This window comes from Centruroides vittatus, unplaced genomic scaffold (genome assembly GCF_030686945.1).
Source record: "Centruroides vittatus isolate TY-2023 unplaced genomic scaffold, ASM3068694v2 contig_351, whole genome shotgun sequence".
Lineage (NCBI taxonomy): Eukaryota > Metazoa > Arthropoda > Arachnida > Scorpiones > Buthidae > Centruroides > Centruroides vittatus.
Window position 1 is genome coordinate 334,301 of NW_027122174.1, and position 17,940 is coordinate 352,240.

General features: G+C 33.9%; 1 protein-coding gene and 1 long non-coding RNA gene across 2 annotated transcripts in view; both read right to left on the reverse strand.

Annotated features, from left to right (window-relative positions):
* Positions 1–8,553, reverse strand: part of LOC136974622 (uncharacterized) — a 30,992-nt gene extending 22,439 nt beyond the window's left edge. The window contains exon 1 of the long non-coding RNA XR_010880665.1: positions 7,485–8,553. This is a non-coding gene — a long non-coding RNA (uncharacterized lncRNA). The remainder of the gene's footprint in view (positions 1–7,484) is intronic.
* Positions 8,554–15,962: 7,409 nt separating this feature from the next.
* On the reverse strand, positions 15,963–16,370 carry LOC136974609 (nuclear receptor 2C2-associated protein). The gene has a single exon (XM_067269539.1). It carries the CDS (start codon positions 16,368–16,370, stop codon positions 15,963–15,965), a length of 408 nt encoding a protein of 135 aa, XP_067125640.1.
* Between the last annotated feature and the right edge of the window lie 1,570 nt (positions 16,371–17,940).

Consider the following 17,940-nt stretch of genomic DNA (forward strand, 5'->3'; position numbering starts at 1 on the left):
AATTACAGAATACCAGGTACAAAGCAAAGCTTAATATTATTTGTGTTTCTTATATACTAACTGTATCTATAAATACAATGCTGTGACTAGTGGTTATTCATCACAGAACCGATGTTCAACAAGAGCTGTGCCCTGGTAGCCCATGAACACTAAGATATAGTTTCATTGCTGTAAGTATTACATAAAGCCTTAGTTTTGTGCACAAAGTTTTTAAGTCCTTGCCACACTTCCTTGTTATTGAAGATATCTTTGGGGTCAGGTGGCCAATTTAGTCCATTTGTGATACACTTTCTTATGAGGGAAAGTCTCTCATTTTCATATTTTGGACAGTAGTAAAGGAGGTGATCCGAATCGCCCTCACTTGTATTATCACATGTACATGTGATAATACAAGTGAGGGTGATTCATTGTACATGTGCTTGTTGTTTGTATCCCAAAACGGTTGAGGTATGCGGCAAAGTTGCCATGCCCCGTGAGGCACTGTGTCGTCTCAGCGTCTGGGGTATAGTGTCGGGTAGTAAGACGTGAGTTTATGGATGGAATAAAAGCATATGTCTTCCTTCCTGTTTGCACCGTATCCCATTCCTGTTGCCACATGTTGTTTCCTAGTTTTGTGAGTTGGTTTTTAAGCCAAGTCCGAGGTATTTTCGTGAAGGTTGGTTCACCATTTAGCTGGCATGCTTTTTTTGCTAATTTATCTGTGAGGTCATTCCCGGAATGTCCTTGGTGAGCGGGTATCCAGTTAAAATGAATTTTTCTGATTCTCCCCAATTCGTTTGCCACTTTGATGAGGTCGAGTAAGATGCCAGTATGCTTTTTCCTGTTCTTAAGGATGTTCAAAGATGTTTGACTGTCTGTGTAGAATTCTATAGAGCCTTTACACATATGAATGTTGTCCTGGATGTGCTTAATTGCTTTAACTATCGCCCACTGCTCCGCTTGAACGTTCGTACAATGTGGGGCCATTTTAAGGTAAGCCTGGAATCTTGTCTTACCCTCTCTGTTCATTACCACCATTCCTGCACCCATGCCTTTCTCACTTCTCGACCCATCCGTAAATATTCTCCATGTGGCCCTGATATTAGTTCTCTGCTCGAAGGTAAGGTCGAGTGTGTAATTTTGCTCATCATGTGGATGGCTGTAGTTTTCTGTTGACGTTGTCGTTATATACAGTCCGTTTTGAATGTAGTTTGTGATGTCCAATATTCCTCTGCCAGTGTCTTCCTTGTCCTTATCAGGAATGTTTTTACTGATCTGTGTCATGTTAATGCCTTTAGAAATAAGCCATTTCCAGGCTGTGGCTCTACCCTCAGTATGAATGGGTAAGATACAGCCATACATCAAGATGAGCCACATGACAGTACAAAAACTTCAAGCAAGGTTGTAGAACCAGAAGTCATTTCACACATGTCAAAGCAATCGAGTGGGCATAGACAAGTATTGCTATCCACTGCTGTCGTTCAAGCGAGGAATTTTCAAGAACTACAACCATATTGGGCTCTATTGGATTCTGCCTTTCAAACAAGTTTCATTACTGAATGTTGTGCTCAGCAGCTTAGACTGAAACGGAAACCATCTAACATAGCTATTTCAGGAATTCTTTTTTCTGCATTCTTTTGTTTAAGTTCATTTTAACTGATGATGGCTGTTTAAAACAGTCGAAAACGTTATTATTAAATGTTTTTTAGTGCTGGAAATTTAAGGTTTTTGTTTTTTAATAGTTTATTTTCCAGTAGCTAGTTTACTTATTGTAGGAAGATCAATATCATTGTGGCTTACTCTCAAATAGATGAGTCATTATTGACAATGTTTTCATCATTGTCTAATTAAAAAGAGTGACAGCTTTCATACACAGAACAATTGTTGCCTCCCTGCTACTGCACGTCAAGTGGTTCCCATATCAAAACAAGAACTAGATTCAGCTCTCTTATATTGGGTTAAGGTGACCCAGCACAACAGCTTTGGCCCAGAGATTGAGATGTTAAGGGAGAACAAACCACTTTCAAGCAAAAATAAAATAATACAATTACATCCCTTTCTTAACTGCAATGGAATTCTCAGGGTGGGTGGACGACTTAGATATGCGAAGATAACTCCTGATCAAGCACATCCCATCTTGTTATCCCATCGTAACAAGCTTGTACATTTACTCATAGACATGGAGCATAAAAGACTACTACATGGAGGTCTCCAACTAATGATGCCAGACTTACAACATTTTTGGATTATTGGAGCCCAGGAAGCCATTCGACATCACACGATGCATTCAGTGCGTGAGACAACGTGCATAAATAGACCAACAACTTATGGGTGACTTACCGCCAATGCATGTGAATCCAGCTCGTCCTTTCCTTAAGTGTGGAGTAGACTTTGCAGTCCCCTTTCAACTTCATGTCATCAAGGGTTGAGTCAACATTCATTCAAGTCATATTTAGCAGTGTTTGTGTGTTTTGTCACTCGAGCTGTTCATCTTAAACTAGTCAGTACATTGACAACAGATGTGTTCCTGGCAGCTCTGAAGCGGTTTGTAGCTCAACAAGGAAAATGCTGTGATATATTCAGTGACTGCGGTACCAATTTTATTGGAGCAGATCGAGAACTCAAGAAATTCGTCAAATATGTTTTAACCAACCAACATAGTAATGAGATATACAACTGGCTAGCCAATAAAGGCATGTCATAGCACTTCAGCTCCCCTGCAGCCCCTCACTTCATTATTGGCAATTCCTGAGCCAGATCTCACTAGCATCAAATCTAACCATCTTTCTTGTTGGCAGCTAAGCCAACAGATGTTGCAACATTTCTGGAGAAGGTAGAAACATGAATATCTTGCACATCTACAACAACTTAAATGGGCAGCCAAAAGAGATAACATCAAGATTGGTGAGTTAGTGTTACTCAAGGACGACGATCTGCCACCCACTAAATGGAAGATGGCAAGAGTTTGTGAACTTCATCCTGGAGACAACAATTGTGTAAGGGTCATGACAGTCAAATTAGCATCCAGTCAACAACTCAAGCAACCAATTGTGAAGATATGCCCCCTTCCTCTTGATTAACTAATTGGTGACATTAATCTTGTAACCGTGACTTATTGAAACTGTTATTTCAAGGTGGGCGGGATGTTTGATATCATTCATATTAGTTCAGAAAAAAGTGTATGTTTAGGTGGGAGGCGCGATGTATGAAGTGGTTTTTTTTTGTTTTCTTGAACGTGTTCTTGGCGGGAGGAATGGTGTCCACATATTGTGCATGGTGTGATTTCAGTGTTTTTTCAGTTCAACTTGTATTGATGCAGTCTAAATTAAAGAAGTAGCTATTAGTGTTTATGCTTCATTGTATCTTTTGTCCAGAAACATTGCAAAGGATCACTGACACCACCTGAACCTCCAAGTGATTTCTCCCTTCCAGACACAAACCTTAGATATAACCATTTAATAATTACTAGTGATGTAACAAACAGTATATTCAACTCAGGCCGAATACTGAATATTCGGCTTGATTAACGCACATACAAAAATTGGCGTGCAAACCATATTATGGCAAGGAACGCGCATCCTGCTCTCTACTGGCCTGCTGTCACTATGATTTTTTGTTCCAGTAGGTCTAAATTATTTAAATTAATTAATTAAATTATAATTATTAAAGTTAATATGAGATGGAGTCTAACGTCTACCTCTAGTGCCAAATTGGTTTATAATTTATGTAATAGCCGTAAATAGCCCGATATGATTCGTAAATAGCCCGATGATTTCGAAAAGATCGATTGCAAATAAAATAACTAAGTTATAACTTATAAGTTATTTTATTTGCAATCGATCTTTTTAACTCTTTAATTAAGCACTAAAATTTTGTTTTTACTACGTATTTGTAGACTGAATAGTACCCTAAGGATATACTTTAGTAGGGAAATATGGTCTAGTTTCTCCCCAGTTGTGGAACAGTTCAAATATATTATTAGGGGTTTCTATTTGTGAAGTTTTGTGATATTTTGTTACTATTGCTTTTGTCAATATTTTTAAAATTAACATGATTTCAAATGTTATCTTTTGTATATAATGAGAAATGCTCATTCTTTGCTTTATATATAAAATAAATTATATATTAGTTACTCATCCTCTAGAAATAGATAAATAATTCTTTCATTAAATACGATAAGGTTCAATAAAACTTTTCGTAAATCATTTAAAAATATCGTAACAAATATTAAAATATACGTGAATACGAATATAACATAATTAACTAAACAATAACACTAATGCCCGATACATTCTAACCTACACGCCATCAATGCCATAAGATATCGGGCTAGATAAAGGTTATATTACTACTACTCAGACACCTTATACCTCTGAGAAATTATTAATTTAATCATGCAAACGTTTTCCACCTGTTCCACAGATCATCTTCAAGCAATTTTTACTTTTGAAATGTTATCTCGTGCAGGATCGAATGTATATGCGCAAGATATTTCAAATTTTAAAAAACCATTGGAACATTCCATGTAAAATATAAAATATAAACAATAATAAAAACATTAATAAAATTAATTAAATAAACGTATTGATCCGCTAAATAATAAGTTAAGGGATGTAAGTTGACATAATATATATCTATATTTTATACGGGATGAGGATACGCTGTATGCTTGATTAAATGGGATGTTTGTCAATCATGAATTTCCACGCAGTTGGCAAATTCGTTGCGTCTTTATAGTTCAAACATCTACCTGTTGTCCCTGATCTGTATATTTCAAATTTTTCCATGGTTAATGCTAATGATGGTGAGTGTACTTGTTTGATAACTTTGGCTTCATTCCAATTAATTACTGATCTCTCCATTTGTGCCATTCTTGATAAGGTGGTAGTGCATTGTCCTTTACTGATGTCATACATATCTCTTTTAGTCTTTTGTTTAAGCCTCTGTTAGTGACAAAAGAAACATGTATGACATCAGTAAAGGACAATGCACTACCACCTTATCAAGAATGGCACAAACGGAGAGATCAGTAATTAATTGGAATGAAGCCAAAGTTATCAAACAAGTACGCTCACCATCGTTAGCATTAACCATGGAAAAATTTGAAATATACAGATCAGGGACAACAGGTAGATGTTTGAACTATAAAGACGCAACGAATTTGCCAACTGCGTGGAAATTCATGATTGACAAACACCCCATTTAATCAAGCATACAGCGTATCCTCATCCCGTATAGAATATAGAAATATATTATGTCAGCTTACATTTCTTATTATTTAGCGGATCAATACGTTTATTTAATTAATTTTATTAATGTTTTTATTATTGTTTATATTTTATATTTTACATGGAATGTTCCAACGGTTTTTTAAAATTTGAAATATCTTGCGCATATACATTCGATCCTGCACGAGATAACATTCCAAAAGTAAAAATTGCTTGAAGATGACCTGTGGAACAGGTGGAAAACGTTTGCATGATTAAATTAATAATTTCTCAGAGGTATAAGGTGTCTGAGTAGTAAAAAAAAGTATAGTTTATCCTCATCTTTTCACTAGTCAATTTTTAATGAACATTCATCTAAATATATGAAATTACTTATCCTGACTGAATGAATGATTGATTCATCATCGACCAGAGCAAACTGCTGAATATAGAGGTGAAATTTGGTAGACAGTTAGGGTATGTCATGAAAACACACACTAAACAGGGATATTTCAAAATTCCCTTCTGGGGGAGAGGGAAAGCGTTAAGGCTTAACCGGAAGAACAGCTTCTACTGTACTATTTTAGATGCGATTTTTTGTTTTCAACTAAGTTTAGTCTTCAATGAGTACTTAAGTGTATTAAATTGATAACATTTCAGACATTGTTATAAATATTTTTATACATTTCAATTCTTTAACCAAATGTTTGAATCTTTTTAAATTCGAATTTGCTATTGCATATTGGTTCAATTATAGAATGATCATAAACGTTCCATAAAACAAAAATAACAAACTTACTGGAACTGGTATAATAAAGAGAAAACAACACCTTTCTTTCGAAACTTCCAGCAAACTTTAATCATATAAAAACATTTTCAACTGATTTCATCAGTCTTCTTCAGTTACTCGAACAAAAAATAAAAAGAACATTCGTTCTTTTTATTTTTTGTTCGATTCGTTCTTTTTATTTTTTGTTCGAGTAACTGAAGAAGACTGATGAAATCAGTTGAAAACGTTTTTATATGATTAAAGTTTGCTGGAAGTTTTGAAAGAAAGGTGTTGTTTTCTCTTTATTATACCAGTTCCATAAAATTGTCCAGATTGAAAACAGTTTGTTTGATTCTCGGCAATTTTCATCATTCTGAGCGGCAGGTGTTATATAACAATTATTATGGTTGTTGAAATGCTGAATATAAATAGTGTTTGCTTGCAAAATCTGCACGAGCAAAGTCACAGGTAACCGCTAGTCACAAATATGAGCCTAAGTAGGGTTGCATAATGGCACAAGGTAGAAAACAGACAAAATTATATTGCCAAAGCCTGGGGACCAAATATTAGGGCCTCATAGCTGCATGCAGCCTGCAGATCACTCCTGGCTGCTCTAAGCATCTCACTTAGAATTTCTGAATGGTTAGGCAGGGATGTAGGAAGAGAGTGGTCCAGCCAAAAAGAAGGCAGTTGTTATGTTAAGAGGGAGTCTGTTGGTTTGGCCTAGCAAGTAATTTGAAATTAAAATTGAATTCATAATGTTGACAGCAAAAATTTCCCACAGCCTTGTCAGGTATACTTCATAAACGTTTACCATTAACAAAGAGCCAGTTCTATAATATCAGCAGTCTCAACTCTCAGCTCTTTTGGGTAGAATTGAAGATGTGAATGACACTGTTGGGACCCTAACAGAACTGTAGAACATGATGATAGGAGCAAAAGAGTCAAAGGAACCCTATCTCTAAATGTGACCCTTTGCAAAATATAGCCCCAAAATCTGCGACACACAATTGTGAGTCACGACACATGCTCCGCTAAGACTATTGCATTAAGTATTTAACCCATGCAACTATGCCAACTTTAAGACTACGTTCTACATGGCAGCGTCCAGCAACTGCTGGCACGAACGCGCTTCCAAGAGGAGCGGACAAACTGATTCAAGCAAATGTGTGCATCCAGAGTAACTGCATTTAGCGTGCAGCAACCACTAGATGATGCTTCTACACGCGCATGCGGGAAGCACCTACCAAGCAAGTTTGATTGCCACTTCCATTGCTCATGCTTCCAAAGAAGAAAATGGCTGATTTTGTAGATAAATAAAAACAAAATGACAAATAAATTGTGTATATATGTTGTTTGTACTTTAATTAATAATCTTTTACGTAATTTAATGATTTCTGATTTTGTATAAATGTAACGTTTTAAAAATTACTTTTTTTAACTTATTATTCTATGAGGATTCTTTATATTTGTTGTGTATCTAGTTAGTGATAACATTGACCTTACAAATTTACTGTTTTAATACTTGCCATATTTTTCATAGTAGCATTTGATGAAGTCTTCTCATCGCCATCTTGTAAACAACACACATCCACTCTGGACAGAAGTCGCTCGTGCGTACTAAGATTCTTTCTGCCCGTGGTCGGCGGACGCTGCCACGTAGGACATAGCCTAAGTAGTCCCGCTTCACTGTTCGTGAAGTGTGGAGGTGTGGGGGCTTGCCCCACATGGGTGATAAGGTGTGAGCTACTGTTGCTCAAAGCAGAGTAAGCTTCAAAGCACAGGACTACATGCAGAGCATTGGTCAAGAAGAGTAATAGCTCACCTTGACCAATGTGGAACATGGAGAATAAGCAATAGTACTGGTTTGAGGTAAAACTTTATAGTCAGTAAAAGTTAATGCATTATCATTTGTTATAGGCATGGTGATCAGTGCCTATAACATAACTTGCTTGCAAGCATCACATCCGCAAGCAAGACGGCAACCGGAACTGCTGCCATTAGGTTCCACGTTCGGAAGTGAATATCTCACGAAGGGTCACGTGTTGGATTTTTCTTTATTCTTTACTGATAAATTTCATTAGAATGTCTGATCACAGTGCTGTAGTGTTTGTTAAACACACTATAGGCGTAGCACACAGCACGACTCTCTACAGTGGGGTGATTCCCAAACTTTTTTGAGATATCAACCCCTTGTTTCCATAAAGTTATACCCGACGCCATCTAACCCACGTGCGAGAAACGCTCGGAAATATTCTTAGGAAAACTTTTCTACAAACCCGACACTTCGTATCCTTATTGTACTGTACATTGTTCTCAACATCTGGAAACCATTAAATGCAATGTTTCATTATCTGTTTGAACAGAGGAAAGGGAAAGATTGTCAGTGATCCCGACCTTCGCATACGGTCACGGTTCAGTATGCTGCCTCTAATGCCCCTGCTTTTCACTCTCCTCGATTTACTCACTGCCAACAAGGGGGACAGCAGTGCCCACTTTTGAAACTACTGCTATAGCGTCCAGAAGTAGGTTCCAGGCAGATTTCGAGGGGGTATATCTCACAAAAGATCGCATTTTGAGATACAGTTCCTTTGAAGGTCCCACAATCATCATCATTCACATCCGCAATCTTACCCTTTTTTTGATCCTTTTTAGTAGATATGTGCAGTACAGTATGTCATCACTATCACTGTCAAATAACCATCTTTTCAAAAATATATTAGTAATGAATAAAAATTTTGATATATAACTTCAATGTTTTAAGTTCTCAAATTATTCTTATCATCATCACTGTCACATCTAATTTATATAACTGAGACATACATGCTAGACATGTCCAAAACACATCGAATATATGAAGGGCAACTCATTTAAAAAACGCTATAAACAAAAAATCGTAGGACTACTTACCGACTGTGCACCGCCATCGCTTTAGCTTGTTTTGGTCGTGGAGCTATACATTGGAGGGCGGACGCGCACACAGCGTGTCACGTGACCTGGATTCGACGTCAGTCGCTCACGTGACTACAGCTCTGACGCGTTTCCGGACAACTTTTTCTTGTGGCGGAAGAATTCGTTCTGTTTGCACTATACCTCGCAGGCGTCACGTGATAGAGTAAAGACACCCTACGGTGCCCACATTAATAGCGGTGCTTCGCTGGGCTGCTGTTTGTAGACATTTGCGAACGACGGTGAAAAAAAAGAGACGCCCGTAATATCGTAATCTATAATTTTAAAATATGCGTTTTTAGAGAGAAAATTTAAAAGATGGGTTCCAATAGCATCCAAAGTAACTGCGAAAAAAACTCGAGATGACACTTATATATATTGACGCGCGTTTTCACAACTTGTAAATTTTTCATTCATAAAACTACATAATGGACACAAAAACCCGCGTGGACAGCCCGCGGACCAGTTTGACGAACTTTGCTTAGTTACGCTTCCGTAACACCGTAACATTCTATAACGAAATTCACAAGCTAAGGTTTGACAACGACGATTTATTTTTCGAGATTAACTTGTTAAAAAGAGAACAATCAAATTACTTTAAAATTCAGATTAAATGTTTATAACTATAAATTTATAAACACGTATGTTTTACATAGCCTAACTAATCCTTTAAATTTAAAAATGTAAAGTTATATAACAATAATTTATATGTAAGATGTGGATCAATAGGCTACTACATAAAGACTTTTCTGTTTGGTAATGTTTTACTTAAAAACAACAGACGCAACACGCGTCAGAGCGAAGTTCTCGCACCCAGTTTTTTTTTTCATTCCAATACCTTGCGGACCAATACTTTTGTGAATTAAAATAAAAGTAATGATAAGGCGGATCACAGTTTGAGTACGTCCAGTTAGACCGCCAGCGACTTTCTTTTAATTTCTTTTATGAATCGCATATTATAAAATAAGTTATAGTTATCATATACAAATCAATTTATGATTGATAATGTTAAAATGAAAGATGTATAAATGAAATAAAAAATGACAACATCCTGAATATCGTGTAATTCCTATTCGACTGATATAATAAGTCTAGTTTAGAACGTGGAAAAGAATATGCCGACAATAAAACTATTTCGTTACTAAACGGTACACCTTTATATTTCACCTAAACAAGGTAAAAGTAATAGGAATAAAAAATCTAACCATGGACTAGCCCAATGAATATTGTAATTAATATCTTAGTTTGGTAAGATACAGCTTCACTCACGGGAACAATGAAATAGATACAGCTTCACTCACGGGAACTTTAACGAAATTTCATATCGGTGATCGAAAAAATTACAATTTTGGCTAGGAAAAGGTGGAAGGAGTAAAACTCACATTTTTATTTAAATATCGTAAATTAGCAAAGTAATTAAAAACTATTTCAAACATGTATTAAGTGGCAGACAATACACGACTCGAACGTAAGAAGTTACACGATACTGTTTGTTATAATCGTGCCGTCAAACCAAGAAAGCCAAATCAAGATGTCTTTCCTATTAGTTCAAAATCAAAATACGTATATGATACTTTTTTTATTTCAAAGGATGACAATGACGAAGAGAAATGACTCGTCAACACAGAATTATTTTTAAAAGAGCGTCTTTTTAAAAACACGTTATTTTATAAAGTTTAGTTATTTAAAATGCGCAATGTAGATCTTTCTCGCTAGACTTATTATACCATCAATTAGAAACAGGACAAGCTTTAGAAAATCACATTTTTTCCCCTAGAGTATGCATTTTTCGAACTTCGAGTCCCTTATCAACTCTGTCGTGTAACTGTTTAGTTGCACCGTTACAAAATTTGTAAAATTTTTTAACTTACATGGTTATGAGAAGCACAGAAATGGTGACGATTGATAAAATACAGATGAAAATTATTAATTTATAGGTATTTGCTATCGCAATAGTTAAAATGTTAATGATTTACAAGAACAAACATGCGCACGAGAATTACGTTTTTCTGTTATTCAGAGGTTAACTAAAATCCCATTCGAGGTCTTGCCTAAACGCATTCCTAAGCTTGTAAATAAAATTATTTTTATAAAATTTGACCATATGGGAAGTGTTTAATGTGAACGTTATATTGTAATTTATCTTCGATCGTTACGTATACAGTATTTGTTGTCAGTTAATTCTTTGATGAAATTGGTATCAGAATATTGCGGGTGTAACTCGTAATAATAATATCGTCTGCTTGGATTAATTAAAATATTTTCTTTTGAAATTATTTGGAAAAATAATTTGTTTTCTTACACCCCATAGCTACCTGTCAATCTTCATTACAGACTCTTTATAACGTTTGAGTGGAATCCTTTGAAGGTCCACTGACAGTTTTACAAGTTTTGGGAATTTGAACTCGACTAATTAGACGCCTAAAATGTGTAAAATATTTGAATAAATACATCAATTTCCCAGCTTAAGGAAGTATGCAGCAAAAATTCCAACGTTATTTTCTACATAAAGCAGATACTAGCTCAGCCAATAATTAGTCTAATTCACAAAACAACACCTGCCACTTTTTTAAAAAAGTATCACCAGTGGAATCATTTTTATTTTCGTTTTTTTACTTCTTATTCCCACTATAACGATTTTATTGTATATTTATTTATTTATATTACCATGTTCTTCCTTTTTGTTTTTATTTTTTATTTTTGTCCGTTACTAATGGTTTGAATTTTTTCAAATAATTGTATTCTTTTAATGGAACGATAATGTTCCTTTTTTCGAAAGTTAAAACCTGAAGATGGCTTATTGAGTAAGCCGAAAACGTTAGTTTTCTCAATAAAATTATCTCAGCTATAAGTAAAGGTGTTGTTTTGTGAATTAGGTTATTTTCTACAACTTTTGCATGTGAATAGTTTTTCGTAATGAATTTAGTAAGAATTAAAACAAGAAACCGGCTAGCAGACACATCGAAAATAATTTAAAACTAGCAGTGACTATTATTTAACCAAACATTTCTGATATATAACGTTTACATCATTTCTAGAAGCTAAATGAAGTACAGTATATGTTTATTTATTTGTTTATTTAACTAAACGACATTATGGCCATTGGCCTTTTCCAAGTGTCGACAAAAATACATATACAGAAAATAAACAATCAACAAACAAAAAAAGAACAACAAAAATAAATAATACACAAAATTAGACATCGTTCAATTTTTTAACAACTTGTTTAAATTGCCCATAAGTTCTCAGATCTTTATATGCTTTTAAAGAATTCCAGTTATACATCAGTCGGTAGATCGGTGCATCTCGCCAAAACAGTGCTTAACTCTTGGTAGAATCAAATTCTTTTTTTCCATTGACAGTTATAGTTAGAGGTCCTAAGGTGTTTATTTAACTTATCACTTATTATATAAGTGATGAGTTAAGATTAAGAATAATATTAGCTAGAATCTTATACTAAGCTTAAGATTAAGAATAATAACTAATAACTAAGCTTCTTAACTATAATATAAGCCAAACATTTATTTAAACTTCAAAAAAATGTTTGAAATATGAATATATATAAGATTTTTTCCTGCCAGCCAGAAGCTGTATCCCATATGGAAATACCATATCGAAGTTTGGTTCCATACAAGCGTGATATAAACGCAAAACAGTCTCAAAATTTATGAAACTCATTATTCTTTTTAATATTCCAATAAATCTAGATAAAGACAATGTTAGATTATTTATGTGATTGTTCCATCGTAATTTATCATCAATTTCAATACCGGAATGTTTTACGGTATTAACTCTTTGAATACGTTTATTATTAATTCTTACTTGTATATCATCTAAGTTGACTTTTTTGTTCTTATTTGATAAATAAACATATTTTGTTTTATTCTCATGTATTCTAAAGTTATTATTCACCATATATTTAATTAATTTAGCCAACAATAAATTCATGTTATTTTTAATTAATTGAAGATTCCAACCCGCATAGGTTATAACAATATCTTCTGCCAACAATATATTATTATTTTCGGGAATGGTTTCTATAATGTCGTTTATATAAATATTAAAAAGCAGCTATGCTAATTTATGATTACATATTAATAAATAATTGCGATTTACTGGCATTTCTTTTTTCTCTTTTCTCTCGTTTGGAGCCCGCGTTAGTTCAAAAGTTTTTAAATACGGCCGTTACATAGAAAAAGGTTGCCCATCCCTGATTATACTAAATGATTAAGTATAAGAAGCGCGTATAAACGTATTAAAGTACGAACTTAGTTTTATTTTATTTCATTCATTTAGAAAATATTACATTTACTGCAGAAGGAGAAATCTTATTTCAGATAGAAAATAGTTAAGAAAATTTATTGAAACATCAAATAAATACATTTTAAAACAGTTTTAGACGTTACTAGTAAAATTTCATTTCATAATATAATACTGTAAATATTCTTCGATACAATTATGTAAAATTTTAGATTAACACTGTTTTATTTACAAGTTTAATAAGGGCGCTTTCGTGGATATCTGATTAATCACAATTAAGTGTTGAGACTTTGAAAGCCATATTATGTGTGAAATATAATTTAAACTCTTGCGAAAAATTTAATGACATTTTAAACGACAGCAATCTACTAAAAAATTCACTCGACTGAGAAATATGCGAAAAAAGAAGAGTTTTTAAAGATTTATAATAGTATCTAAATTTATTATATTTGTAAATTTTACATACATTGAAATTTAAAAAAATATAACAATACAATTTTTGCGTTCTTTGATAATAAAATTTTGATCTAGAACAAGTTTTTTCAAGAAGACAACAACTTCCTACTCCCCCGTCAATTTTGTCCCGCTTCACAAATCTTAAAATCTGGTCACCTTAAAGAAAATAGAACTTAAATTTCATTACTTTATACTCCATTTACACTCATTCTGAAATGGATCCCCTGCTGAACTGTAAATGGTCAGCTACTTCTACCTAAAGAGAGAATTACTGTCACGTGTGTCATATGTACTGTACAGCTAGAATAGTGATAGTTGAAGAAAATACTTTAATTAATCCAAGCAGACGATATTGTTCCTTGTTCATTTAGTATAAGGCCTACAAGTTTACTAACATCATTAAAAAAAACTATTTTTCCCTCAATGTATTCTCTATGTTTTGCTTACGAGCAATTCGTGAAAATGTGTCATTTTTGTTATTTCCTGAGTCTACACAGTACAAGAAAAATTTATCTGCGCAGTTTTCGAAATGGACTCGCATTATGGTGCTTGTATATGTAAATATTTATGTAAAAATGAATTATGTAACATAATACATGTTTTACGTTACTTCATGCTGTGTTTGTATTCCTTTCTTAAACGTTTAACCGTTAACAGAAATATTAAAAATATACACTACTTTTTCTACAAAATCTCTTTTAAAAGAGTAATTCTCTAGAAAAGATTTAAGGATGCTACAACCACAAGTAAATGATAAGATTTTACTGTTTGTTTTAGGATTGATTGTCGCTTAACGCGTTCAGAAGTCTTTCATTTATCCGACTTTATTCGACTCTAAGCAGTAGGAAAAATTTCCAAGTTTAAAGATTTGTTTTTAAACCGGCGTTACTAAAAAATGAATAACCAAACTTGTTTAGATATCGAGCACAACTTTTACCAGGAAAACGTTTTCGTTACATTAGGCATTAAGAATTCAGCCAAATATCTAGAAAGGTTACGTTATTCGTTCTTTAAATACATCCGGGTTGGCAATTTTCTGTCGACTACGTTACTTCCGATTTCTTTCAATATGGAATCATTTTTGTATACCTTTTGGTGTTAAAAGCTGCAGATATTTGCGTGTTTAATTGAAAAGTCTGATAAGAAATAAAATTTGTGCGATTCATAAAAGAAATTAAAAGAAAGTCGCTGGCGGTCTAACTGGACGTACTCAAACTGTGATCCGCCTTATCATTACTTTTATTTTAATTCACAAAAGTATTGGTCCGCGAGGTATTGGAATGAAAAAAAAAACTGGGTGCGAGAACTTCGCTCTGACGCGTGTTGCGTCTGTTGTTTTTAAGTAAAACATTACCAAACAGAAAAGTCTTTATGTAGTAGCCTATTGATCCACATCTTACATATAAATTATTGTTATATAACTTTACATTTTTAAATTTAAAGGATTAGTTAGGCTATGTAAAACATACGTGTTTATAAATTTATAGTTATAAACATTTAATCTGAATTTTAAAGTAATTTGATTGTTCTCTTTTTAACAAGTTAATCTCGAAAAATAAATCGTCGTTGTCAAACCTTAGCTTGTGAATTTCGTTATAGAATGTTACGGTGTTACGGAAGCGTAACTAAGCAAAGTTCGTCAAACTGGTCCGCGGGCTGTCCACGCGGGTTTTTGTGTCCATTATGTAGTTTTATGAATGAAAAAATTTACAAGTTGTGAAAACGCGCGTCAATATATATAAGTGTCATCTCGAGTTTTTTTCGCAGTTACTTTGGATGCTATTGGAACCCATCTTTTAAATTTTCTCTCTAAAAACGCATATTTTAAAATTATAGATTACGATATTACGGGCGTCTCTTTTTTTTCACCGTCGTTCGCAAATGTCTACAAACAGCAGCCCAGCGAAGCACCGCTATTAATGTGGGCACCGTAGGGTGTCTTTACTCTATCACGTGACGCCTGCGAGGTATAGTGCAAACAGAACGAATTCTTCCGCCACAAGAAAAAGTTGTCCGGAAACGCGTCAGAGCTGTAGTCACGTGAGCGACTGACGTCGAATCCAGGTCACGTGACACGCTGTGTGCGCGTCCGCCCTCCAATGTATAGCTCCACGACCAAAACAAGCTAAAGCGATGGCGGTGCACAGTCGGTAAGTAGTCCTACGATTTTTTGTTTATAGCGTTTTTTAAATGAGTTGCCCTTCATATATTCGATGTGTTTTGGACATGTCTAGCATGTATGTCTCTATTATAAATATAATTAAGAAGAAAAACGTTGGTGTCGATAAAATAAACTTTTACCAAAATTTTGATATATACCTTCAATGTTTTAAGTTCTCAAATTATTCATTATCATCATCACTGATCACATCTAATTTATAAACTGTGATACGACCAAAAAAATCTGTACTGGACTCAAACATTATCTTCAACGTGTCTGTTAAATTGACTCCATTAAATTTAAATACTTGAAGACTATTATTATCTTCCGGATAAAATGAATATTTAGTACTTTCTCCAGTTTCTATATAACAATCTTTCCCGACGAAACCGCCTTGGAATTGTAAATGAATTTCACGGACGACGACACATTTATAAAACTTCAGATATATCCATTGAGGAGAACCTTGATCGGAATTCCAGCAGGTATCTTCCTGACCATCTAACATGTGAGCCTTACCGAACTGTTTGACATTTCTATTCAAAACAGAACTTACACGAATCTCGGCACTGTTTACAATAGAAACCATTCTAGACAGAAGATCGGAATCGCGTTATAACCACGTGGGTTTGGAAAAATACCAACAGCGCACCCTGGAAAAATTAAACATTTTTAAAAGCATTAAATTTCATCCAAAAGTGATATTTTTATTAATTTAATTTTAATAAATCGTTTTTAAATATTAAATAAATTTGTTATAACATTTTGAATAAGTTTTCAAATACGCATATCAAGTAAAAGTAAACAATGCGCATTCAAAAAGGTTCTCACCGAAAACCGGAATCCTCGAGGGATCTATCTTTGCACCATTACTCTTCAATATTTACTTAAATAGCCTATTTGAAGCGATGCCAGAAGCAAAAGTAATAGCATATGCAGATGATATTGTCCCAATACATTCCAACAACAACCCCAAGCAGCGCAATACGAATTAAATAACATCCGCTGCAAACTGATTACACGAGCTCAGATATATTAAAACTGAACGAGAACAAAACAAAATATCTCTACTTTGTAAATAAAAATAAAAACATCGACAAGGAACAACTTCAAATAATAATAAATGAAAAGTAGATGGAAAGAATTAACTGCATAAAATATCTCGGAGTTTTAATTAATAGATGATAAACTCACTGTCAGATACGACAGACATATCGAATATTTAACAAAAATTGTCGTTAAGTTTACTGGCATAATCAGAAAAACACAAGATTTCTTAAACGTACGATACGATAAAACGTCTATATCATATCTGTACAGAACAGAAAATCCAATACGGTATAACTATACGGGGAACCGCATCAGACTATATCGTTAATCGTCTGCAAATACAACAAAATCATCTAATGAGAGCCATTTTCAAATTAAATTACTACGAATCAACTTCCTATTATAAACAGGAAAAAATCGTCAACATAAAATCTTCTCTCGCAAAGCAAACTGCACTTCTCTCCTTTAAATTTATAAAGCTTAAAACGCATAACAGTTATCTTCTAAACATTATTGAAAATCATCGCAGGGAGGAAAATTACAGCCATCGTCTAAACCATAACTTCTTAAAACACTCAACAAAACATTCAATTGGACAAACTGCCCCAGTCTTTCAAATGATAAAATACTGGAACTTGTTATATAAAGATTTCCAAGAAATAACTACCAAGAAGAAACTCAACTTTAACATAAGAAAAAACCCCCTCATCAGATCTTTAAGGTGAAAACGTTTTAACTGAAAAAATAACCAACGATTCTGCAGATCAAAGACCTTTTTCCTTTACACAAAAAAAAAAAGGAAGGAAAGAGAAGAAGTAAATTTTCGAAGGAATTTTGACTACAATGGATAAATTATGTTTTTCTGTTTTAGTGCAGTGAAAATTTCTTTTTCTCACGTTGTTTTTTTTTGTTTTTTTTGTTGATTTTCAGATTCTTTTTGTTCCTCCGTTGTTCGTTTTTTGTATATTTGTGGCACTTGAAAATGGCCAAATGGCCACAGTGTCTTTTGAGATTAAAGATTAAATAGAAGGCGAAGTAAACATTATGGAATGGAAGATGAAACATTAAATTATAAATTTAGGGAAATAAAAAAAAGTGTGTTATTACTA

Excerpts from the sequence above, each read along its gene's own strand:
- LOC136974609 (XM_067269539.1), bottom strand. The coding sequence starts at position 16,370 with ATGGTTTCTATTGTAAACAGTGCCGAGATTCGTGTAAGTTCTGTTTTG.